The sequence below is a fragment of the Panulirus ornatus genome, chromosome 18 (genome assembly GCF_036320965.1).
Source record: "Panulirus ornatus isolate Po-2019 chromosome 18, ASM3632096v1, whole genome shotgun sequence".
In the NCBI taxonomy this organism is placed as follows: Eukaryota; Metazoa; Arthropoda; class Malacostraca; order Decapoda; family Palinuridae; genus Panulirus; species Panulirus ornatus.
Genome location: NC_092241.1, coordinates 46,012,726 through 46,038,775, shown reverse-complemented (window position 1 = coordinate 46,038,775; position 26,050 = coordinate 46,012,726). Strand labels below are relative to the sequence as shown.

At 39.5% G+C, this 26,050-nt stretch overlaps 2 protein-coding genes across 5 annotated transcripts in view; both read left to right on the top strand.

The window, feature by feature from the left end:
- The window catches only part of LOC139755051 (uncharacterized), a 502,140-nt gene that overhangs the window by 77,228 nt on the left and 398,862 nt on the right, over window positions 1-26,050 (top strand). The window contains exon 1 of one of the 3 annotated variants that reach the window (XM_071673055.1): window positions 2,141-2,265. The exons of 1 other annotated variant lie outside the window; for it this stretch is intronic. The gene's annotated coding sequence lies outside the window, so the exon portion shown is untranslated. Of the gene's footprint in view, window positions 1-2,140; window positions 2,266-26,050 lie in introns of those variants that run through there. One more of the 3 variants, XM_071673054.1, reaches the window with a different exon arrangement.
- Window positions 2,272-15,918, top strand: LOC139755052 (uncharacterized). 2 transcript variants are annotated; one of them, XM_071673057.1, is made up of 2 exons: window positions 2,272-9,271; window positions 15,262-15,918. In XM_071673057.1, the coding sequence occupies exons 1-2, from the start codon at window positions 9,024-9,026 to the stop codon at window positions 15,278-15,280; spliced, it is 267 nt and encodes an 88-aa protein (XP_071529158.1). In that variant the 5' UTR covers window positions 2,272-9,023; the 3' UTR covers window positions 15,281-15,918. The 2 variants fall into 2 exon arrangements, with proteins under 2 accessions (XP_071529158.1, XP_071529157.1); XM_071673056.1 differs by having other exon boundaries at window positions 14,798-15,918.

Sequence of the window (26,050 nt, the reverse complement as noted above, 5' to 3'; positions counted from 1 at the left end):
AATTTGTTAACAAAGGGGTGAATGTGTTGTTGATTGGTTGGGGAGGATATTCATTGTATTTATGGATCATGGTGAGATGCCTGAGGATTGGTGGAATGCATGTATACTGCCACTGTACAAAAGCAAAGGGGATAAAGGTGAGTGTTCAAACTACAGAGGAATAAGTTTGAGTATTCCTGGGAATATTGATTGGGAAGGTGAGGGCATGTATAGAGCATCAGATTGGGGAAGAGCAGTGTGGTTTCAAAAGTGGTAGAGGATGTGTGGATCAGGTGTTTGCTTTGAAGAATATATGTGAGAAATACTTAGAAAAACAGATGGACTTATATCTGGCATTTACGGATATAGGAGGTAAGTTGCTAAAAGCAGTGAGAAGTTTTTATCAAGAGTGTAAGGCATGTGTACGAGTAGGTAGAGAGTAGATACCCCCAAGTGAAGATCGGTCTTCGACAAGGGTGGTGTCACCATGGTTGTTTAATTTGTTTATGGATGGGGTGGTTAGGGAGGTAAATGTAAGAGTTTTGGAGAGAGGGGCAAGTATGCAGTCTGTTGTGGATGAAAGGACCTGGGAAGTGAGTCAGTTGTTGTTCGCCGATGATACAGCACTGATGGCTGATTCGAGTGAGAAACTGCAAAAGTTGGTGACTGAGTCTGAAAGAGCGTTTGAAAGGAGGAAGTTGAGAGTAAATGTGAATAAGAGCAAGGTTATTAGTTTCAGCAGGGTTGAGGGACAAGTTAGTTGGGATGTTATTCCGAATGTAGAGAAATTGGAGGAGGAGAAGTGTTTTTGATATCTGGGAGTGGACTTGGCAGCGGATGGAACCCATGGAAGCAGAAGTGAGTTATAGAGTAGGGCTGGGGACGAAGATTCTGGGAGCGCTAAAAAATGTGTGAAAAGAGAGAACGTTATCTCAAAGAGCAAAAATGGAAATGTTTGAACGAACAGTAGTTCCAACACTGTTATATGGTTGCGAGACGTGGGCTATAAATAGGGTTGTGCGGAGGAGGGTGGATGTGTTGGAAATGAAATTTTTGAGCAATATGTGGCGTGAGGTGGTTTGATCGAGTAAGCAATGAAAGGATGAGAGGGATGTGTGGAAATAAAGAGTATGGTTGGGAGAGCAGAAGAGGGTGTGTTGAAATGGTTTGGTCACATGGAGAGAATGAGTGAGGAAAGATTGACAAAGAGAATATATGTGTCAGAGGTGGAGGGAACGAGGAGGAGTGGGACACCAAATTGGAGGGAGAAGGATGGAGTGAAAAAGATTTAGAGCGATCGGGGCTTGAACATACAGGAGGGTGAGAGGCGTACAAGGAAAAGAGTAAATTGGAACGATGTGGTATACCGAGGTCAACGTGCTGTCAGTGGACTGAACCAGGGCATGTGAAACGTCTGGAGTAAACGTTTACATGGAAAGTTTTGTGGGGCCTAGATGTGGATAGGGAGCTGTGGTTTCGGTGCATTACACATGACAGCTAGAAACTGAGTGTGAGCGAATGTGGCCTTTGTTGTCTGTTTCCCTGGCGCTGCCTCCCTGAAGCAGGGGGTAGCGATGCTGTTTCCTTTTCATACATATTCGCCATTTCCCGCGTTAGCGGGGTAGCGTTAAGAACAGAGCACTGAGCTTAAGAGGGATAATCTTCCCCTCCAGAAATTACTTTTCCAATAGAAGGAATAGAAAAGGGGACCCAGTGAGGATTGTACATTACTTGTTTCTCTCATTAGAAACTTCTCAGTAAAGCATATTATTTATTAATACTTTCATCTTTATTGCAGTTACCAAATCAGAGATTTTCATTCTAGTTTTAGCTTCATATGCTCTATGATCTGTTTCCTGATTATATACATATCTAAATACAATAGTAAATACGATTTTCTTTGTCAGCATTCGGTGTTATTTGCATATTGAATGTACGTACCTCTGCCAAGAGCTTGGGTAGTATGTATATATATCATACACAATCTTCATATATTTATATACAAGAAGTATAAGAAATCCCAAAATACATGAAAATCGTGACATTATACAGAAGTAGTAATACGAGAATTGTACATGGTCTGGTTGGGCTGTAGCTGCGCCACGATTGGTGAACGGCGGACCAATGAGTGGAGATCGTAGTCCTCAGCTGATCCCGGTGTGTTTACGTTTTGGAAGTTGTGTTGTTGTGGGTATCGGTGTTGACGGGAATAGTGTCCTGCCTTACTGGCCTCTCAGGGTTTCATGGCCTTTGTTTCTGAGATTTATATAGAAGCTCTGAGATAAGGTAACATTTTGCGATTATGCTTACCTTTCGGCTCGTGTGCCTGCCGGTGTATGACGTGCTAGTGACTGATGTAGTCAGTAGTGCAAAAACGCAGTTTGAAAACGTTTCCAAAGTGTGTTTTGTCCTGTGAAAGATGTGACCTCATTATGTGCGCATGTTTATGAGCTTTGGTTATTGAGTGACTTGGTTGTTAAATGGTAGCATAATGTTTACAGAAAAAGATAAAGACAATATAGTGTAATATTTACAGAGCAGACAAGGCTGTGGAGCGTGAGTTCAACTATGGTTAATACTGAAGGAAAAAAATTAATTTTGCTGACTTATTTTAATTCTATTCTCTAAAGACTATACTACCATTACGTGACAAAATTACCTAGTATTCAAGGTTAGTTTCCATTCAAATTCAAACTGGTTGTGTCTCCATAATTGTTCGTTGTTTCCCGCGTGCGCAAGATAGCGCCAGGAACAGACGAAGAAAATGCCTTATTTGCTCTCAGCCTTTTTATGGCTGTCATGTACGCATTACACAGACTAGTAACGTAACTGATGAATTCCAGAATGCCACACTTCAACCCCGAAGGAAAGTAAACATGATTGGCTTGACCCTAGCCATTACTTTATCCTGGGAACTCCCACACAGTAAGCCACAGGTTTTGCTGCTGGGAAGCCTTAGATGTCGTGAAGGTTAGCAGTTCAGTGATGCCACAGAAGTAACTGTAGATATGGAAGAAAAACATAACAGTGGACTGTGTACATGTAGTAGAAGTGATTCAGACGTGCAACATTATTTGCATATTAGTGATTTTGTTTTGCATTGTTGGTGTAGCATATAGATAGCATTGTAACTGTCGTGGAGCTTGACTGTGAGTATTATATTTAATTAGTTACTCTGAAATAAGAACATGGTAGTGTCACATAGAAAAATATAGAATTAATTGATGTGAAAGTAGGTATTACATTTACAGAAAATCAGTAGACCCTAAGTTACCCTCTTCAAACCTCCCTAGCAGTCAAGATTTATAGTAATCTTCAGAATTCTGATTGAAATGTGCTATCACACCCATAATTGAGCATCATGCAATTGGCGCCTAGTCAAACATATGACACAGCAAGTGGCAATATGATCACCAGCTGCAGACTAATTTAATGTCATTTTACAACTTTCCCTTCAAATACTATGCAAGTGTTTCTATGGGCCCTTTTCATTTTTGATATAGGGTTATCACCAACTGTTATATTAGCCTATTTTCCTTGATATACTTAATCCTCACTAATATTACCTGTTTAATATTGTTTATCAAAACATGTTAAAAATCATGTTCTTAATGCTTCTCTTGCTTTGCAGGACATGGTCATTCAATGTGCAAAGCTGATAGCAATGCAGAACTAAATTAGACTTTTGCTGCTTTTTTATCATATAGTAGCTAGTGGTAGCTGACCCAAAGAGCTGTCATTTCTTTCTGCTTCTCCAACATGTAGACTACTGGCATTCTGTCAACAATATACAATCTTTCCTTGCCACACATAACGCTTGACAGCACTTAACCCACAGAACTCATTCTTCATAGCCAAATTTTTCTTGCAGTTAGTGTTATGTGCTCCTCTTGCCTTTTGGTAAAATGATAGGATTGATGGATAGAAGTAGAAGATAGGAACGTTAGGTGGGAGCATTAAGTCGAAGTAATAGATTGGAACGTTAGTTAGACTCAGTCGGCAGAGGTAGTCATTAAGAACATTAGGTAGGAGCCTCGGAAAACAATACGATAGGGTTGCCCCTTGCCAGTGGCCTGTTGAGGGTGAGGCACTAAAGTCTAAAAAGCAGAAAGCAGTACTTGATGTTAACCAGTCATGAAGAATCTTTTGCTGCAGCTACCCCTTTAAGGGAATTCTTGAAAAGAATAGGTGTCAGAGATGTGGATATATAATAGCAAGGAAGATCAGAAAAAAATGGCCAAGTTAGGTAATTTACCAGAAAAGGTACACGGTGAACTACCTTTGGATATTGAGTATTGTTTTGCCATGACAAAGTGGTGTTTAGAGAAGAGAATAAAAGTTGTAGAGCATGATAAGGAGCATTTCGTTTTTACTATGATATTAAATAAGGTGACAGCAGAGAGTTAAAACGGGAGGCCAGCTAATAAATGTGAGCTATGAAATATGAAAAAATCAACAGAATCTTTGAAGATTTACCTAACTTTCCTGGTAGTGAGGTTTGTCTTAATTTCTTACATTGTAGTCAAATTATTGCAAACACGCAAGATTGAGCATGTTGCCAACTCCCAAAGAATGTCAGCAGAGAGACATCAGAGTCAGTCAGTTCATGCCACTGTCCAACCTCCCCACAAGCAGCTATTCCATGCACTCCTTAGCACCCACATTAATATTGATATATTTGTACCATTAATTTTGACACTAGAGGAGGATAATAGAGGTTTTCATAAGTTTTCTCTTATTTCCATTAATCACTCCGACATTTTTCATGATTCTTATAAATCACTGTACTTGATATCATAGGAATAAGATAATATGCTCCAGATTATGCTCTGCATGGTATAGGGATCAGGAGGCAATGACTGCAGGTAGACACCCCTCATCATATGCACTTTATAACTGGAGGTTCAGCATCTTTAAAAAATAAAACTATTCCCAGGATGCAACACATCTGAAGTGTCCATAGTCATGTTTGTCTGTAAACCAAAAAAATCTGATATGTTCATGACATCATGGATGTCAACCAATCAGCATGAATGCTGGATGATCTAATCTTTGTAATTAGTTGTCTGAGACTGGACAGATTAACAATGCATTTTTCTGGATGATGATAAATACACCACAGCTATATGTGTGTTTACCAGGTATCAATTTCTACTGCTGGATTATCATTCTTCTGATTTATGCAAAATCTTATAATTGTGACCTTTGAATTTCTCACTACTCGCAAAAATTGGTAGATATCATGTTTTGTGCATTTGCTTTGATGGCAAGTTGATGAAAGAAATGCCAAGAACTACAACTTGGAAATCACATGTTCCAAGATGACATTCTATAATATTCATAGCAGGAAAAGTCTTGAATCAGGCTCATGTGAAGCTTGGCCAACACAGGGTAAATTTACATTTTTGAGTTATACCAGTGCTTAACTACATTGGATGTATAGTTGTATACACAGCAGACAGTAAGGTATTTGGAAAAATTGTCACAATGCAATCTGTGAATGAACTGCACTGTTTCTCCATGGAAAACATCTGTACATGGAGGGGGGCTATATTGTTAATGAAATAGTGTTTTTGTAATCAGGTATGGTCCTCAATTTCTCTTGGCAGTTCTCAATTTCTGTGGGCTGTATGACTAAAAGTTGAGTTTAGCATGGTAGTTGTCCAAGTTGGAATAGATTTTTCTGGCTAGTTTGAATGATCTTAGGCAATTTCTACATGCAAAAATTATTAAATCATTAATATTAAACATATCAAAATCATTGGAGGTCTTCCTCATTCAGTTATGAAAATACCATGAAACTATATTTGTGGGGTGCCATGTCCATTGAATCAGCCATCAGGTGGTGTATGGAGAAGACCTATCTATGGTCCAGACATCAAATAAACTGAGATAGACCATGTCACTGTAATTTTTCAATTCATATATTCATTTTTGGGATGTTTAGAGGTGATGTAAATGTAAGAGATTTTATAGAAAAATATGGCAATCATGATCATAGACTGATGTTGATGGTAAGCAAGTGGAAATCAGTTAACAAATACCTGTTATACCAAGTGGTACTTGATGAGTGCCAGTCCTCATCTGTTTCATGTATGTATTTAAGAAGTTTTATATGTTTTGCAGTGAGTAGGCATGTATGGTTACTTTTTTCATACTGAAGATGAAGAAAGGCTGCATCTGCTCATATCTATATTTCAGCTGTCATGTGTAATGGTTACATGAGTGTATTTAAATGAATGAGTTAACAACCCAATTCAGGTCACATAGAGGATGTGGGATACCTAAATTGGCAAGTCATTTAGGGCAAAACCAATTGGTGGATTGGCATTTTACCCACATCTCACTCGTTTAGGTCAGTGATGCTTAATGTTCTGTCTAGCTCACAGACTCTGTCTACAACTAACAAATATTAAAGAAAAAATATTTCCTTTACCCTTAGTGAATATAACAAGAAATATGCTCAGTGCTTTCATTGATGGTATATGTTAAAGCTGGCTTAGCAAAGTAAAGAGGGACAACTTGAAGTGCTTTTGCAAGTTAAATGCACATTAAAAAGCAAGTGTTATTGAACAGCATTGTATTACAGTCAAACACAAAAAAAAAAAACTGTTTCCTATTCATATCTAAGTGACACAGCCTTTTCTGATTTAAAACCCTCACTCATAATATATAAAGGACAAAGCAAAGTCTAGTTCTTTATAGGAGAACACTGTGTCTCAATATTGAGCTGTGGAAGTGATCTTTGTACAGCCTGGGTTCCTGATGACAGTGGATATTTTCCACTGCCATCAGATTAAGCTATGACGACCAAAATTTGGTAACATTTTATAATATTGAAGGTTTAAAAAGCTCTGTTTGGGATTAGTAACTTCAGCTTCATTATTAATGAAAAGGATGATATTTCTGTCTCAGATATTGGGTATGATAATTATATTCTAGTCCATTTCCAAAAGAAAAATACCGTCATGTAAGTTTTAACATGAAATGATATCAATGATTGTTCAGTATAATGTTGCAAGGTCATTAATTGAGGGATCAAATAGATTCTTTATTTTTATGCAATGATGTGATAAATTGTTGAGAGTGAATGAAGACCAGGGTAATGTGATCAAGATACACTTTTTTTTTTACATATGATATGATAGTGTCCAGGGCTATAAAACGGATACGTGGTTAAGTAACGTTAGATGGGTAAAACGTTCCAGGAAATTAAGAGAACTTATGAAGCTTCACCAGACATTCCTAAGCAAGTATGTTTGTTTCATTTAACATCTTTGTTGGTACAAAAATGAATCTAAAGTTCGCATGGTTGTATGTACATGATAGGAAGTTTGTCCCTTCAGTACATTTGCTGATATCTATTTCGCAAAATGTACTTATCGAAGAAACTCCTAAAAAGTGAATGTTAAACCCTGCCATGGCAACACAATATTTTTTTTTATATAATAAAGCAATAAAAATTTCGGTCCCGAGAGAAGGTGAGTTGATGATTTCTTAGGTTTTATTGATCCAGGCTACAAGTGTCTCAACTTGTACGATATAATTAAACGCACATTTTCCATATCTTCAGAGACCTCGCCTGTATTGAATTAAGAACATTAGGATAAAGCTGATTCTGGTTCCCCCTCCCCCCCGATTGATTTATTTTCAATATTAAATCTTGCCATTCCATGAGAAAATATATGAAATATCATGTGTTTAGGTCACGGCCTGACATTAACGGCAATGCTTACGAAAACATTTTACAATGATTCATACATTTTGACAAAAGTGGTACCATCTATGTTCTCCATAGACTTAATACAGAAGGTGGGGTTTTAGGTTTAACATCTAACATGAATAATATTTCAGTCAGTTTCGGTCCTTACGGGAGATTAGGAGGGGATTCCTAGGTTTGGTTTAGATGGCTGTATAGGGATCGAAGTACTGTATAAAGGGCCCTTTTTCCATAATGGGACGAATCCTTAAATTTCTTTAGCAATCTGAACTTGGTGTTTACATCTCGAACCAAATAATCCTTCACCGTAACTGTACTATTAAAGGTATATTCAAAATGGAAAGATAAGTTATATTGAAAGAGAATGAATAATACCGCCCTCTGAAAATGATCCTTTACAGCGGCATGGTAAGGTAAGGTCAGCCGAGCACGTGCGTCCGCCCGCCCGCTCACTGTAAACATAACCAATGTAAACGTAACCAATGTAAACATAACCAATGTAAACAACCAATGTAAACAATTTACCACATGACATTTGTGGTGGGCGAGTCAGCACACACCATGAGACACCTGTACATGTTTGCCACACGAAAAAAAATCCTGTCCTCTTTGAATGCTGACGAATGTTTGTAACTAATAAAGCCTTAATCTTTTATATTATTAATTTTCCAATGGTGGCATCGCTTATTTGCATCGATTTCCAGTAGTAGATGTTGAATTACATAAGTTAGAAAAACCAGAGAAGAATGTTTGGCTAGAAAAAGCAAGCTACAGAATGCCTCAGGTAAAAACCCATTACCAGATCTGTCTCGGCTCAGATCGTTCATATGTAACCTAGTTCATGCTGAACGGGTTTATAGTCACATGCGTATAATGAAATGAAAGGCGATAGAGTGAATACCATGATTTTGTTAAGTATTGGTTGTCAAGTACGTCTGTGGCGATAACAGTCTGCATTGATTAGTAAAATAAAAACTTGGCACAGTTATCCATCCAGGTGGACCCTGACATTGAAGAAGCAACATGTTGCTACTTCATCTTGGGAGCATAGTGGGGTGCAGACGAATTAGAGTACATTCTGTACGTAAATAGATTAACTAATAAAGCAATGATTTCATGTATAGAGGCTTCTCAAGTTTACGTAGTACTTTTAAGTCGGTATTTGAGATTAGCGAGGCATGAGGGTAGATGTAGCGACCTTGTCAGATTGGGTCTGGCAACACTGTACAGTCTTGTGTATTTACGGGGCTGCAGATTGAAAGGTTTTCGCTCAAACGTGTAATTCATTCAGGTGTCCGTCATTCATATTCCAGTGAAGTTTAGCATGATGGCTGTTCAGGTTGGAATGGAATATTCCAACTTGTCAGAGTTATTGGAGGCCATTTCCACATACGAGCATGAGAACACCATAAAACTCTACCGGCGTGACACCAGATCAATTGAGGCAGCCAGCAGGAGGTGCACCAAAAAGACATACAATCCAGATATCAAATACACAGAGATAGACTTCGCCTGTATCCATGGGGGCCGCAAGTTTAAGACCAAATCAAAAGGTTCTCGTCCGAACACAAGGTAATCTTGCAGCTCCTGAGATCGACCCTGGCTACGGGTACGGGAACCTTATCTTGCCATGGGAGGCAATGGGTCTTGTTTTGCTTTGGGGTGCTGCTGTTCTAACATCAGTTTCCACGAATATCACATTAGTGGTTACGTTATATCTATTTGAACTCTAGGTCTTATGCACATGCAGCCTTATTCATGCATGGTATGTTGTTTCTTTTGGAAAACAACGTTAAAAAAGACTATTCCAACCCAAGAAACCTAATTGACTATTCCAACCCAAGAAACCTAATTGAATTAACACTTTTATTACCGTATTAGATTGAAAGCCAATTACACTCCAAGAAACCTAACCGAGATTATTGTATCTATTGTAACTGCATCTTTAATAGTGTTAAACATATAGCTGAACCTTTAAATGAATTTTGTTGACATTGATGTTTTAAGTGTTATACCCCTAAAGTGAATTAGGAGCTCGTGAACTCATTCCCTCACAGCTAAAGATATAGTCCCATAGCCATAGCCAGTCACAAAGTCTGAGTTTGATAGTAGTACGTACAGAGATGGCAAAAAGATTCCAGCTTAGGACTACATCAAAACTATCTTTGGAATATCCTTGACTTTGTTTTGCATTGGTAGTAAATGCATTGATTTATTTTAAGGTTACTGACTTTGTAATACATAATTGTAAGAAAAATATGCCATTATGTTGAAACAATATAGCTAGAGCACTACATTGAAGTCAGTGAATTAGAACAGAAAGAATATGTTTAACAGAACTATAGTAATTGATGTTATAATACAAGAACTTAGTTACAGAAAGATTATTATTAGTAACAATATAAGATTTTGTTGTAGTGTTACCGAGTTTCTTGGGTTTTGCCAGGATGTTTAGACAGGTCACTAAGATCGTAATTTTAAAACTACCAAACTTTGGTGAAATATAATGAGTTTGTAGGTGGGAATGAAATTGCATTGTTGTGGGTATAAGAAATAAGTTTACAATCAGGGCTTGTATGATTGAACATAGTGTTTACTTTGCATTAGAATAATAAAGGTCACAGAGTACTGCATGTTGCAGGTGCTGTATTAGGTTAAGTAATACCTGCACTGACAATCTCTTTAGCACTTTTGAGGTAAGACTCTCCTATGTGGGGAACATGAGAGACTGGTTGAGCATGATTTGGGTGATTGTTTTTTTATTCTACCATTCTACTATAATATGCAACTTGAAAGTGTTCAGGGATCCCAGGGTCTGCAAATATGTGGGGTTTATTTCTTTTTTTTCATCGTTCATTGTTTCTCATGTTTGCAAGGTAGTGCCAGGAACAGACAAGAAGGCCTCATTCACTCACATCCACTCCCTAAATTTCATGTGTAATGAACTGAAATCACAGCCCTCCACCTACACCCAGGTCTCACAGACCTTTCTGTAGTTTTCCCTCGGCTGCCTCAGAAATATCTTTATAATGCCACAGGTAAAATGTAAAGAATTCAGCAAAACCTGTAAAAGCCTCCCTTTGGTTGTGTGTCAGTGATTATGAGGTTTTAGGGTACCACCTGAATCACAAGAATGTCATTGGTTTCATAATGGAGGGAAAGTATACTGTGTTTGAAATTGGTTTCATAATGGAGGGAAAGTATACTGTGTTTGAAATGAGACGAGGGGATTTGGTACAAAGCGGTACTTTTAAGATTCGATAAATGATAGTGGGGAGACCTTTGCAGATCAGGGAATATGTGTAGTTGATTAACCGTTAAGTAGGTGAAACACTTGTAGAAATCAACAGAACCTATGAAAACCTTAAACTGCTGTAGCACCTGAGAAATATCTTAATTGTTAGTCATAGTTGAAATATGTCAAGCACCATGATTTTAGCATCTTCCCAGCTGCCCAAACTTATAATTGTTAGTCATAGTTGAAATATGTCAAGCACCATGATTTTAGCATCTTCCCAGCTGCCCAAACTTACAAACAAGGTACTTACTGGCAAGTTAGCGGAACTGATGCCTAACCTTAACCCAAGTAGCCATCCCACGCAGTCCACTGCAGCTCATAAGTGTTATTGTGGTAGTATTTCTTTTATATGGAAGTTATGTGAGGTTTTCATAAAATCTTTGTTTTATAACAACCACATCTCTAAATTTTTACAATTATTACTCCTGCACTTTCCATGATCTTCAAAGCCCTTCCCAGTGTCACTTATTTACTATCAGAGGATAAGATAATAATGCTCCAATTCATGGTTTTCAGGTCTCATAATACTTTAAATATAGTTTACTATAAAAGCTAAATGGAAATGATGTTTTTCGTTAATTATTCAGGTTGTGCCCTTAAATGTCTTTATGTATATGGTAACTAGCATGGTACAGGCAAAACCTTCCCAAATCAAAGGCCATCACAGTTGAAAGTAATGAAATGAGAGGAAAAGAATTTTGAAATTTATCAGATTCTGCAGATATTTGCAGACCTGACTCAAAGAGTGAAACATTATGGAATGAGGGGAAAAACAAAGAGAAGAAGAGATTTTTGCAGCTTAAAGGACTGAGGTATCATAAGTCAATTCAGAAGTAGCTGGTTTTCATACAGAAACTGTGGGATGCAGCAGCGAGACACAAGCCTCCAGTCCAGTCCCTGGGGGCATGGACACATGGAGACAGCTTGTGAGAAAAGTGGCCAAAATGATATCAGTGGATCAGAGACAGAGCAACAATATTGCAGTGTACACAAAGGGATGATGGAGAGAGGTGATGTGAGGAAAATTGATGAGATGCAAAGCTTTTGATTCCGCTCTTATCCATAGAGTGGGAGGAAGAGGAACCCGAGATATGTGAAAAGAACTTCATCCTAGGGCAAACAGAATCTCTGTAGATATGATTTTACCACTCACTAGGAAAGTATGTAACACTCTGATATAACATTCTCAACTGTTGGGAAGTAGACTTTGATTTGTTGATTATATAATTTCCAGGATAATTTTGAGTGTACTGTATTGCCCAACATGCTTGGTATTGTAAAAGGTCGAAATGTGAGACTTAGCTAGAGGCACTGCAATTTAACTTCATTAAATATTACTGTGTTATTCCTTCCCCATTCAAAGATATTGCAAAGGTCCAAATTGGGAGAAGTATGTTCAGGATGAGAAAAGGAAGATTTATACAGAGAAGGGAAGGGAAATTGAGTTGGTGTTGAAGATGGAATCATTAACATTAGAGTTAGTTGGGGCAGAAGTAGAATTGAGCATTTACATAGTGAAGAGAGAAGACAGTAGTTCTCTTGTAATTACATATTTTTCTTGCTTTGTGTTTACATCCCATTTCTGGCCAGGTTGTATATTCGTTTCCACTGAAAGCACACAGACTAGTTCTAGCAAGTATTCTTAATCACATTGCAAAATGCAGCAGATGAATATGCCGTATTTTTTTATATGATATTGAAATTTTAGGTAAATCTTGCTTCCTTGGCAGTTACATAAAACTTTCATAGGTTGTGGTGATTCCCAGAAATGTTTAAGTTTTGCAGTTATTAGCCTCTGATCATCATCATAACTCTCCTCACTGGTGACCCGTGTATTATGATTTATGATCATAAAGATGATTTTCTAGATTATCCTTGTATGTTCCCCTAATGATAAACTATCCTGCAAAACAAAGTTAGTGATATTACAGTTAGTTTTGATGTGCCTCTAAGTTTGAATATTGATGAGAGGATATATGAAGTGATTCTTTTTTTTAGAACAGAAACGTGTGAAAGCATGTGTGACGGTTACTCTTGATTTTATTTCAGCTTGATATGAAAAAATGTATTATTTTGTGTTTTTTGTATATTATAAGAGTATTGTCAGATGTAATTGGCCTTCCAATTATTGTAGAATGTAATCCCAGAGTTTGGTAAAGTGTGTGAAAGAAGAAAGTTAAGAGTAAATGTGAATAAGAGCAAGGTTATTAGGTACAGTAGGGTTGAGGGTCAAGTCAATTGGGAGGTAAGTTTGAATGGAGAAAAGCTGGAGGACGTGAAGTGTTTTAGATATCTGGGAGTGGATCTGGCAGCGGATGGAACCATGGAAGCGGAAGTGAATCATAGGGTGGGGGAGGGGGCGAAAATTTTGGGAGCCTTGAAGAATGTTTGGAAGTCGAACATTATCTCGGAAAGCAAAAATGGGTATGTTTGAAGGAATAGTGGTTCCAACAATGTTGTATGGTTGCGAGGCGTGGGCCATGGATAGAGTTGTGCGCAGGAGGATGGATGTGCTGGAAATGAGATGTTTGAGGACAATGTGTGGTGTGAGGTGGTTTGATTGAGTAAGTAATGTAAAGGTAAGAGAGATGTGTGGAAATAAAAAGTGTGGTTGAGAGAGCAGAAGAGGGTGTTTTGAAATGGTTTGGTCACATGGAGAGAATGAGTGAGGAAAGATTGACCAAGAGGATATATGTGTCAGAGGTGGAGGGAACGAGGAGAAGTGGGAGACCAAATTGGAGGTGGAAAGATGGAGTGAAAAAGATTTTGAGTGATCGGGGCCTGAACATGCAGGAGAGTGAAAGGCGTGCAAGGAATAGAGTGAATTGGAACGATGTGGTATACCGGGGTCGACGTGCTGTCAATGGATTGAACCAGGGCATGTGAAGCGTCTGGGGTAAACCATGCAAAGTGTGTGGGGCCTGGATGTGGAAAGGGAGCTGTGGTTTCGGTGCATTATTACATGACAGCTAGAGACTGAGTGTGAACGAATGGGGCCTTTGGTGTTTTTCCTAGCGCTACCTCGCACACATGAGGGGGGAGGGGGTTGTTATTCCATGTGTGGCGAGGTGGCAATGGGAACAAATAAAGGCAGACAGTATGAATTATGTACATGTGTATATATGTATATGTCTGTGTGTGTATATATATGTGTACATTGAGATGTATAGGTATGTATATTGTGCGTGTGTGGACATGTATGTATATACATGTGTATTTGGGCGGGTGGGGCCATTCTTTCGTCTGTTTCCTTGCGCTACCTCGCTAACGCGGGAGACAGCGACAAAGCAAAATAAAAATTAATAAATCCCAGAACCCCTTTTAGCCTTCCAATTATTATTAAATGTAATCCCAGAACCCCCTTTTATGAGGCTCTTACAGCTTCAAGGCTGTACTCCATGCAAGATCAGGGCATGGTGGGCTCCTTTGATATAAGAAGGTCCTTGATGATGCTGTACTCATTCTATTTGTTGGTAATGATACAGCCGTGTTGAAAGAAATTTCTTACTTGCAGTGCTGCCACCTATGGGCAGAGTCTGGGAACACTTTCATGCAAAAGGTCAATTGGTATGAAACATTGTTAGTGGTTGCTTCATTATGTTGCACATGAAATGCTGTTTAGTATCCTTTTTGGAGACCATTGAAAATGGGGAGTACTTATAGTTGTGGAACCTGCATAGATTTTGAATTGTGTCTGGTGCTGCAGACACCTTTAATGCAATCGTATTTTCTGAGAAATGCCCATGAATTTGACTGCAGAATCTCCTTGTTTTTATTACCACAGCAATATTCTGTTTCAGCACAAGTCATTTAGGTGTGGAAGTCACTGCCATGAAAATAATTAGTCAGTGCTGATGTAAGACTTACTGTTTGACACTCCCACATGCTCAGGGTATGGGGGGTCATAGTGTACTGCTTGCTAGCACTAAACATAGTGTCATTTTTTTCAATGAAGTATATTTTAATTGAGATGGAAATATGATTTTTTATTGTATATAAAAGTTTATCTAGAATTTTGAATAACTTCAAAAGTTTATCTAGAATTTTACTAATTAAGATAAACATGCAAATTAGATATATTGGCACTGTCCTGGGTACAGGTATTTCATTTTGAAATCTTATTGTGAAAGTAATAAAAGATATTTATTAATATTCATTTCATTTTGAAATCTTATTGTGAAAGTAATAAAAGATATTTATTAATATTCATATGAAAAATTTACTTAATCTGTATCAGCACTAAGCATGTTTACATCTTTTTCAGAGAAATACAGACAGATTGAGATAAATATCCCCTTTGTATTTTTCTCTATGAAATAATCATTAAGTTCATCTAGAATTTCATTTGAAGAAACCTTCATGAAAAATACTGTATATCTGCATGAAAGGATGTTTTGAAAAAAATGAAATATATTTTTAAATGTGCTCATAAAACATTTTATAATTCCTTCACTGATCAGCATACTTTATCCGTTGCGTTGATCCATGCATGTAAAGTGTTCTAATGCTGCTGCTCCACTTGTCTTACGATGTAAATTGGCCAGCAGCATCATTTGAATTTAAATTCCCAGCTGATATTTGCTCCCACAATTTACCTGCCACAGCTGGAAAAAAGTATCATACATCTAAGTCATCCATAGATCATATTAGAGAATGCACACCCATCATCTAGGCATGTTGCCACATACGTACTCAATGTTGTAGTTATCTTTTGAATAAAAGAAAACATTTTTGTGGAATTAGTTTTGATGTTTTTGATGAAAAGAAATCTAGTTTTTAATTTGTTTGAATTGATAAGGTTCTGTCAGTAAGTAACATGTAAACACATTGAATTACTCTATTTACATATTGACAAAATATGTATATATAATTTGAAATCAAGCATTTGCTGTATTTTGTAAAAACAATAAAAAATATACATATATACATATATTTTTTTTTTGAGGCCCCAGTTACAGACAGAAATCCATATCAAGGCCAGGCCTTCATTGAAATATAAAGAAGTTAATGAAAGGGAAAAGGAGGTTACAAGGAAAAGAGTATTTGAATTTTAGTGGAAGTGAAAAGCCTGTCCTTTAAAAACTGCTGAGTGATAGTTATTGGGTAAGACATTGAGATGCTAGAGTGCTCCAGAGTTTTGAGGTATGGGAAGAAATAGCTCACCCTTGAATTGCCAACTGCCACACAGTAGTCATGTGATGCAGCAACTTGCTGAGTATTGTGTGTCTTGCGAGTGGTGGGGGCACACAATTAGTCAGCTTTTGGAAGCAGAAAGCAAACTAAGAGAGAAAGTGAACCAACATTGCAGCGAAGGGTAATTGGTTCAAGTTTTGAAAATAGCTTGGGAGAGTTGATAAGTTGGACTGCTTTCAGCACAACTCTGTCATGTAAGGATGCAGAGCTAGAACAACCCTAGATGTGAGTGCAGCATTTCATATAAGGACAGGTTTTTTTTTGTATAAATGGAGCAGCTGTTTGGAAGAAACAAATTTCAACATTTGAACATTATTCTCAGTTTATTAGAGGCAGACTTAGCTAATTCCATAATTTGAAGTTTCCAAGATACTCTGGATGTTACACTATTTCTAAGTATGTTTACTGAGTCAAGTGGTGCAATTACAGATCCATCAAAGGAGAGAGGAAAGTTGAGGAATTTTTGATACATAGGCAAAAAGATTTCATGTATCCCACTGAGATGTCCTGCTCAATCATGTGTTTATTTAGGATATGTTGAGACACAATGAGTGAGAGGAGAAGGAGCAGCAGAGTTGAAGGATGTAGAGGAATGTAGTGTTGATGAGTGGTCAGTGCATGAATGCATTTGGGTTTTTTGTAGAAGAAAGGAAATCGTTGATGAAAAGAGGAAAAAGTGTAGGAGACAGGACAGAACCTTGAGGGACACTGCTGTTGATGGAAAATGGGGGAGAGGCTAATCCATCAATAACCATGGTGATAGATTGACCAGAGAGGAAGCTAGACATGAGGGTTATATTAAGGGCAACTAGTCAGGATTCCTCATAATCTTTTTGGGGTGATGAGTGTTTCAATGGAATAATGTCAGGAAAAAAAAGATTGATATTATTACATTGATAAGGAGGATCCATACTTCTAGCATAGAACCTTCCCTGCCTACTTAGGACCTTTCCACTCCATTATTAAAGTATACTACCTTTATGGGTATTATCATTAACAAGGTAGAGATTCTGTCTGCAAAGAAATTTTCTCTCCCAGAAAGGGTAAGTTAAGGTAAATATGGGCTGCCAAAGGAAGTTGAGTGAGGCTTTCATTGGTTCTCTTGATTTCTAGAAATGTTTTTGGTGCATTTAGCTTGAATGACCAGTACTTACAAATGGATTAAATCACATGAACACACTTTGGGCAGATTTGTTTTTGTATATTTGATCATTGTTTTCTCTGTAGCAAGGTAGTGCCAGGAACAGACGAAGAAAGGCCGTATCCGCTCATATCCATTCTTTAGCTGTCATGTGTACAGCACCAAAACCATGGCTCTCTATTTACAATCAGGCTTCACAGATCTTTCCATAGTTTACCCTGGATGCTTTACATGGTCTGGTTGAGTCCAATGACAGCACATATACCCAAGAATACCACATCCTCCTGAATGTTCAAACACTGATTGATCAAAATCTTTTTCTTTCCATTTATCCATCTCCAATTTGGCCTCCCCATTCTCCTTGTTCCCTCCATTTGTAACACATGTATTGTTTTTGTGAAGTTCTCATTCATTGTCTTCATATGTTCAAACCATCAGCACATCCTCCTCAGCTCTCTCAACCACACTCTTTTTATTACAAAACCTCTTTCATACCCTTTCAATACTTACTCAATCAAACCACCTCACACTGCCTATTGTCTTTAAACATTTCATTTCCAACACATCAACTCTCCTCTACACAGCCTTATTTATAGTCCATGCCTTGCATATCCATATAGAATTGTTGGGACATTGAATTACTCTATTTACATGTTGACAAAATATAATTTTTTTATTTTTTATTTTGCTTTGTCACTGTCTCCCGTGTTAGCGAGGTAGCGCAAGGGAACAGACAAAAGAATGGCCCAACCCACCCACATACACATGTATATACATAACGTCCACACACGCAAATATACATACCTATACATCTCAATGTATACATATTTATACACACACAGACATATACATATATACACATGTACATAATTCATACTGTCTGCCTTTATTCATTCCCATCGCCACCCCGCCACCCATGAAATAACATGTGCACGAAGAAGCACAAGGAAAAGACAACGAAGGTCACTCACATTCATTCACACTCAGTCTCTAGCTGTCATGTAATAATGCACCGAAACCACAGCTCCCTTTCCACATCCAGGCCCCACACAAATTTCCATGGTTTACCCCAGACGCTTCACATGCCCTGATTTAATCCACTGACAGCACGTCAACCCCGGTATACCACATCGATCCAATTCACTCTATTCCTTGCCTGCCTTTTACCCTCATGCATGTTCAGGCCCCGATCACTCAAAATCTTTTTCACTCCATCTTTCCACCTCCAATTTGGTCTCCCACTTCTCCTCGTTCCCTCCACCTCCGACACATATGTCCTCTTGGTCAATCTTTCCTCACTCATTCTCTCCATGTGACCAAACCATTTCAAAACACCCTCTTCTGCTCTCTCAACCACGCTCTTTTTATTTCCACACATCTCTCTTACCCTTACATTACTTACTCGATCAAACCACCTCACACCACACATTGTCCTCAAACATCTCATTTCCAGCACATCCACCCTCCTGCGCACAACTCTATCCATGGCCAACGCCTCGCAACCATACAACATTGTTGGAACCACTATTCCTTCAAACATACCCATTTTTGCTTTCCGAGATAATGTTCTCGACTTCCACACATTCTTCAAGGCTTCCAGGATTTTCGCCCCCTCCCCCACCCTATGATTCACTTCCGTTTCCATGGTTCCATCCGCTGCCAGACCCACTCCCAGATATCTAAAACACTTTACTTCCTCCAGTTTTTCTCCATTCAAACTTACCTCCCAATTGACTTGACCCTCAACCCTACTGTACCTAATTACCTTGCTCTTATTCACATTTACTCTTAACTTTCTTCTTTCACACACTTTACCAAACTCAGTCACCAGCCTCTGCAGTTTCTCACATGAATCAGTCACCAGCGCTGTATCATCAGCGAACAACAACTGACTCACTTCCCAAGCTCTCTCATCCACAACAGACTTCATACTTGCCCCTCTTTCCAAAACTCTTGCATTCACCTCCCTAACAACCCCATCCATAAACAAATTAAACAACCATGGAGACATCACACACCCCTGCCGCAAACCTACATTCACTGAGAACCAATCACTTTCCTCTCTTCCTACACGTACACATGCCTTACATCCTCGATAAAAACTTTTCACTGCTTCTAACAACTTTCCTCCCACACCATATATTCTTAATACCTTCCACAGAGCATCTCTATCAACTCTATCATATGCCTTCTCCAGATCCATAAATGCTACATACAAATCCATTTGCTTTTCTAAGTATTTCTCACATACATTCTTCAAAGCAAACACCTGATCCGCACATCCTCTACCACTTCTGAAACCAAACTGCTCTTCCCCAATCTGATGCTCTGTACATGCCTTCACCTTCTCAATCAATACCCTCCCATATAATTTACCAGGAATACTCAACAAACTTATACCTCTGTAATTTGAGCACTCACTATTATCCCCTTTGCCTTTGTACAATGGCACTATGCAAGCATTCCGCCAATCCTCAGGCACCTCACCATGATTCATACATACATTAAATAACCTTATCAACCAGTCAACAATACAGTCACCCCCTTTTTTAATAAATTCCACTGCAGTACCAACCAAACCTGCTGCCTTGCCGGCTTTCATCTTCCGCAAAGCTTTTACTACCTCTTCTCTGTTTACCAAATCATTTACCCTAACCCTCTCACTTTGCACACCACCTCGACCAAAACACCCTATATCTGCCACTCTATCATCAAACACATTCAACAAACCTTCAAAATACTCACTCCATCTTCTTCTCACATCACCACTACTTGTTATCACCTCCCCATTAGCGCCCTTCACTGAAGTTCCTATTTGCTCCCTTGTCTTACGCACTTTATTTACCTCCTTCCAGAACATCTTTTTATTCTCCCTAAAATTTAATGATACTCTCTCACCCCAACTCTCATTTGCCCTCTTTTTCACCTCTTGCACCTTTCTCTTGACCTCCTGTCTCTTTCTTTCATACATCTCCCACTCAATTGCATTTTTTCCCTGCAAAAATCGTCCAGATGCCTCTCTCTTCTCTTTCACTAATACTCTTACTTCTTCATCCCACCACTCACTACCCTTTCTAATCTGCCCACCTCCCACGCTTCTCATGCCACAAGCATCTTTTGCGCAATCCATCACTGATTCCCTAAATACATCCCATTCCTCCCCCACTCCCCTTACTTCCAATGTTCTCTCCTTTTTCCATTCTGTACTCAGTCTCTCCTGGTACTTCCTCACACGAGTCTCCTTCCCAAGCTCACTTACTCTCACCACCCTCTTCACCCCAACATTCAATCTTCTTTTCTGAAAACCTATACAAATCTTCACCTTGGCCTCCACAAGATAATGATCAGACATCCCTCCAGTTGCACCTCTCAGCACATTAACATCCAAAAGTCTCTCTTTCGCGCGCCTGTCAATTAACACGTAATCCAATAACGCTCTCTGGCCATCTCTCCTACTTACATAAGTATACCTATGTATATCTCGCTTTTTAAACCAGGTATTCCCAATCACCAGTCCTTTTTCAGCACATAAATCTACAAGCTCTTCACCATTTCCATTTACAACACTGAACACCCCATGTATACCAATTATTCCCTCAACTGCCACATTACTCACCTTTGCATTCAAATCACCCATCACTATAACCCGGTCTCGTGCATCAAAACCACTAACACACTCATTCAGCTGCTCCCAAAACACTTGCCTCTCATGATCTTTCTTCTCATGCCCAGGTGCATATGCACCAATAATCACCCATCTCTCTCCATCAACTTTCAGTTTTACCCATATTAATCGAGAATTTACTTTCTTACATTCTATCACATACTCCCACAACTCCTGTTTCATGAGTAGTGCTACTCCTTCCCTTTCTCTTGTCCTCTCACTAACCCCTGACTTTACTCCCAAGACATTCCCAAACCACTCTTCCCCTTTACCCTTGAGCTTCGTTTCACTCAGAGCCAAAACATCCAGGTTCCTTTCTTCAAACATACTACCTATCTCTCCTTTTTTCACATCTTGGTTACATCCACACACATTTAGACACCCCAATCTGAGTCTACGAGGAGGATGAGCACTCCCCGCGTGACTCCTTCTGTTTCCCATTTTAAGAAAGTTAAAATACAAGGAGAGGAGGATTTCTGGCCCCCCCCCGCTCCCATCCCCTCTAGTCGCGTTCTACAACACGTGAGGAATGTGTGGGAAGTATTCTTTCACCCCTATCCCCAGGGATAATATATATATATATATATATATATATATATATATATTTTTTTTTGCTTTGTCGCTGTCTTCTGCGTTTGCGAGGTAGCGCAAGGAAACAGACGAAAGAAATGGCCCAACCCACCCCCATACACATGTATATACATACGTCCACACACGCAACTATACATACCTACACAGCTTTCCATGGTTTACCCCAGACGCTTCACATGCCCTGATTCAATCCACTGACGGCACGTCAACCCCCGTATACCACATCGATCCAATTCACTCTATTCCTTGCCCTCCTTTCACCCTCCTGCATGTTCAGGTCCCAATCACACAAAATCTTTTTCACTCCATCTTTCCACCTCCAATTTGGTCTCCCACTTCTCCTCGTTCCCTCCACCTCCGACACATATATCCTCTTGGTCAATCTTCCCTCACTCATTCTCTCCATGTGCCCAAACCATTTCAAAACACCCTCTTCTGCTCTCTCAACCACGCTTTTTTTATTTCCACACATCTCTCTTACCCTTACGTTACTTACTCAATCAAACCACCTCACACCACACATTGTCCTCAAACATCTCATTTCCAGCACATCCATCCTCCTGCGCACAACTCTATCCATAGCCCACGCCTCGCAACCATACAACATTGTTGGAACCACTATTCCTTCAAACATACCCATTTTTGCTTTCCGAGATAATGTTCTCGACTTCCACACATTCTTCAAGGCTCCCAGGATTTTCGCCCCCTCCCCCACCCTATGATCCACTTCCGCTTCCATGGTTCCATCCGCTGCCAGATCCACTCCCAGATATCTAAAACACTTTACTACTTCCTCCAGTTTTTCTCCATTCAAACTTACCTCCCAATTGACTTGACCCTCAACCCTATTGTACCTAATAACCTTGCTCTTATTCACATTTACTCTTAACTTTCTTCTTTCACACACTTTACCAAACTCAGTCACCAGCTTCTGCAGTTTCCCACATGAATCAGCCACCAGCGCTGTATCATCAGCGAACAACAACTGACTCACTTCCCAAGCTCTCTCATCCCCAACAGACTTCATACTTGCCCTTCTTTCCAAAACTCTTGCATTCACCTCCCTAACAACCCCATCCATAAACAAATTAAACAACCATGGAGACATCACACACCCCTGCCACAAACCTACATTCACTGAGAACCAATCACTTTCCTCTCTTCCTACACGTACAGATGCCTTACATCCTCGATAAAAACTTTTCACTGCTTCTAACAACTTGCCTCCCATATATATATATATATATATATATATATATATATATATATCTTCTTCATACTATTCGCCATTTCCCGCATCACCGAGGTAGCGTCAAGAACAGAGGACTGGGCCTTAGAGGGAACATCTTCACCCAGCCCCCTTCCCTGTTCCTTCTTTTTGGGGAAAAAAAAAATACATATATATATATATGTACGTGTAGGAAGAGAGGAAAGTGATTGGTTCTCAGTGAATGTAGGTTTGCGGCAGGGGTGTGTGATGTCTCCATGGTTGTTTAATTTGTTTATGGATGGGGTTGTTTGGGAGGTGAATGCAAGAGTTTTGGAAAGAGGGGCAAGTATGAAGTCTGTTGTGGATGAGAGAGCTTGGGAAGTGAGTCAGTTGTTGTTCGCTGATGATACAGCGCTGGTGGCTGATTCATGTGGGAAACTGCAGAAGCTGGTGACTGAGTTTGGTAAAGTGTGTGAAAGAAGAAAGTTAAGAGTAAATGTGAATAAGAGCAAGGTTATTAGGTACAATAGGGTTGAGGGTCAAGTCAATTGGGAGGTAAGTTTGAATGGAGAAAAACTGGAGGAAGTAAAGTGTTTTAGATATCTGGGAGTGGATCTGGCAGCAGATGGAACCATGGAAGCAGAAGTGGATCATAGGGTGGGGGAGGGGGCGAAAATCCTGGGAGCCTTGAAGAATGTGTGGAAGTCGAAAACATTATCTCGGAAAGCAAAAATGGGTATGTTTGAAGGAATAGTGGTTCCAACAATGTTGTATGGTTGCGAAGCATGGGCTATGGATAGAGTTGTGCGCAGGAGGGTGGATATGCTGGAAATGAGATGTTTGAGGACAATGTGTGGTGTGAGGTGGTTTGATCGAGTAAGTAACGTAAGGGTAAGAGAGATGTGTGGAAATAAAAAGAGCGTGGTTGAGAGAGCAGAAGAGGGTGTTTTGAAATGGTTTGGTCACATGGAGAGAATGAGTGAGGAAAGATGGAGTGAAAGAGATTTTGTGTGATCGGGGCCTGAACATGCAGGAGGGTGAAAGGAGGGCAAGGAATAGAGTGAATTGGATCGATGTGGTATACCGGGGTTGACGTGCTGTCAGTGGATTGAATCAGGGCATGTGAAGCGTCTGGGGTAAACCATGGAAAGCTGTGTAGGTATGTATATTTGCGTGTGTGGACGTATTTATATACATGTGTATAGGGGTGGGTTGGGCCATTTCTTTCGTCTGTTTCCTTGCGCTACCTCGCAAACGCGGGAGACCGACAAAACAAAAAAAAAATATATATATATATATATATCCTCCCCTATCCCTGGGGATAGGGGAGAAAGAATACTTCCCACGTATTCCCTGCGTGTCGTAGAAGGCGACTAAAAGGGGAGGGGGCGGGGGGCTGGAAATCCTCCCCTCTCATTATTTTTTTTTTAATTTTCCAAAAGAAGGAACAGAGAAGGGGGCTAGGTGAGGATGTTTCCTCAGAGGCCCAGTCCTCTGTTCTTAACGCTACCTCGCTGAGGCGGGAAATGGCGAATAGTATAAAAGAAAAGAAAGAAAGATATATATATATATATATATATATATATATATATATATATATATATATTATCCCTGGGGATAGGGGATTAAGAATACTTCCCATGTATTCCCTGCGTGTCGTAGAAGGCGCCTAAAAGGGGAGGGAGCGGGGGGCTGGAAATCCTCCCCTCTCTCTTTTTTTTTTTTTTTCTCCAAAAGAAGGAACAGAGGGGGCCAGGTGAGGATATTCCAAAAAAGGCCCAGTCCTCTGTTCCTAACGCTGCCTCGCTAACGCGGGAAATGGCGAATAGTTTAAAAGAAAAAGAAAGATATATATATATATATGTACAGAATGGAAAAAGGTGAGAAAAATGGAAGTAAGGGGAGTGGGGGAGGAATGGGATGTATTTAGGGAATCAGTGATGGATTGCGCAAAAGATGCTTGTGGCAGGAGAAGAGTGGGAGGTGGGTTGATTAGAAAGGGTAGTGAGTGGTGGGATGAAGAAGTAAGAGTATTAGTGAAAGAGAAGAGAGAGGCATTTGGACGATTTTTGCAGGGAAAAAATGCAATTGAGTGGGAGATGTGTAAAAGAAAGAGACAGGAGGTCAAGAGAAAGGTGCAAGAGGTGAAAAAAAGGGCAAATGAGAGTTGGGGTGAGAGAGTATCATTAAATTTTAGGGAGAATAAAAAGATGTTCTGGAAGGAGGTAAATAAAGTGCGTAAGACAAGGGAGCAAATGGGAACTTCAGTGAAGGGCGCAAATGGGGAGGTGAAAACAAGTAGTGGTGATGTGAGAAGGAGATGGAGTGAGTATTTTGAAGGTTTGTTGAATGTGTTTGATGATAGAGTGGCAGATATAGGGTGTTTTGGTCGAGGTGGTGTGCAAAGTGAGAGGGTTAGGGAAAATGATTTGGTAAACAGAGAAGAGGTAGTGAAAGCTTTGCGGAAGATGAAAGCCGGCAAGGCAGCAGGTTTGGATGGTATTGCAGTGGAATTTATTAAAAAAGGGGGTGACTGTATTGTTGACTGGTTGGTAAGGTTATTTAATGTATGTATGACTCATGGTGAGGTGCCTGAGGATTGGCGGAATGCGTGCATAGTGCCATTGTACAAAGGCAAAGGGGATAAGAGTGAGTGCTCAAATTACAGAGGTATAAGTTTGTTGAGTATTCCTGGTAAATTATATGGGAGGGTATTGATTGAGAGGGTGAAGGCATGTACAGAGCATCAGATTGGGGAAGAGCAGTGTGGTTTCAGAAGTGGTAGAGGATGTGTGGATCAGGTGTTTGCTTTGAAGAATGTATGTGAGAAATACTTAGAAAAGCAAATGGATTTGTATGTAGCATTTATGGATCTGGAGAAGGCATATGATAGAGTTGATAGAGATGCTCTGTGGAAGGTATTAAGAATATATGGTGTGGGAGGCAAGTTGTTAGAAGCAGTGAAAAGTTTTTATCGAGGATGTAAGGCATGTGTACGTGTAGGAAGAGAGGAAAGTGATTGGTTCTCAGTGAATGTAGGTTTGCGGCAGGGGTGTGTGATGTCTCCATGGTTGTTTAATTTGGTTATGGATGGGGTTGTTAGGGAGGTGAATGCGAGAGTTTTGGAAAGAGGGGCAAGTATGAAGTCTGTTGGGGATGAGAGAGCTTGGGAAGTGAGTCAGTTGTTGTTCGCTGATGATACAGCGCTGGTGGCTGATTCATGTGAGAAACTGCAGAAGCTGGTGACTGAGTTT

Bases quoted from the DNA above. Each gene is read 5' to 3' on its own strand.
- LOC139755052 (XM_071673056.1), top strand. From the start codon at position 9,024: ATGATGGCTGTTCAGGTTGGAATGGAATATTCCAACTTGTCAGAGTTA. The intron at 9,272-14,797 runs GTAATCTTGCAG...ATTCTGTTTCAG, and splicing joins GGTTCTCGTCCGAACACAAG to CACAAGTCATTTAGGTGTGG.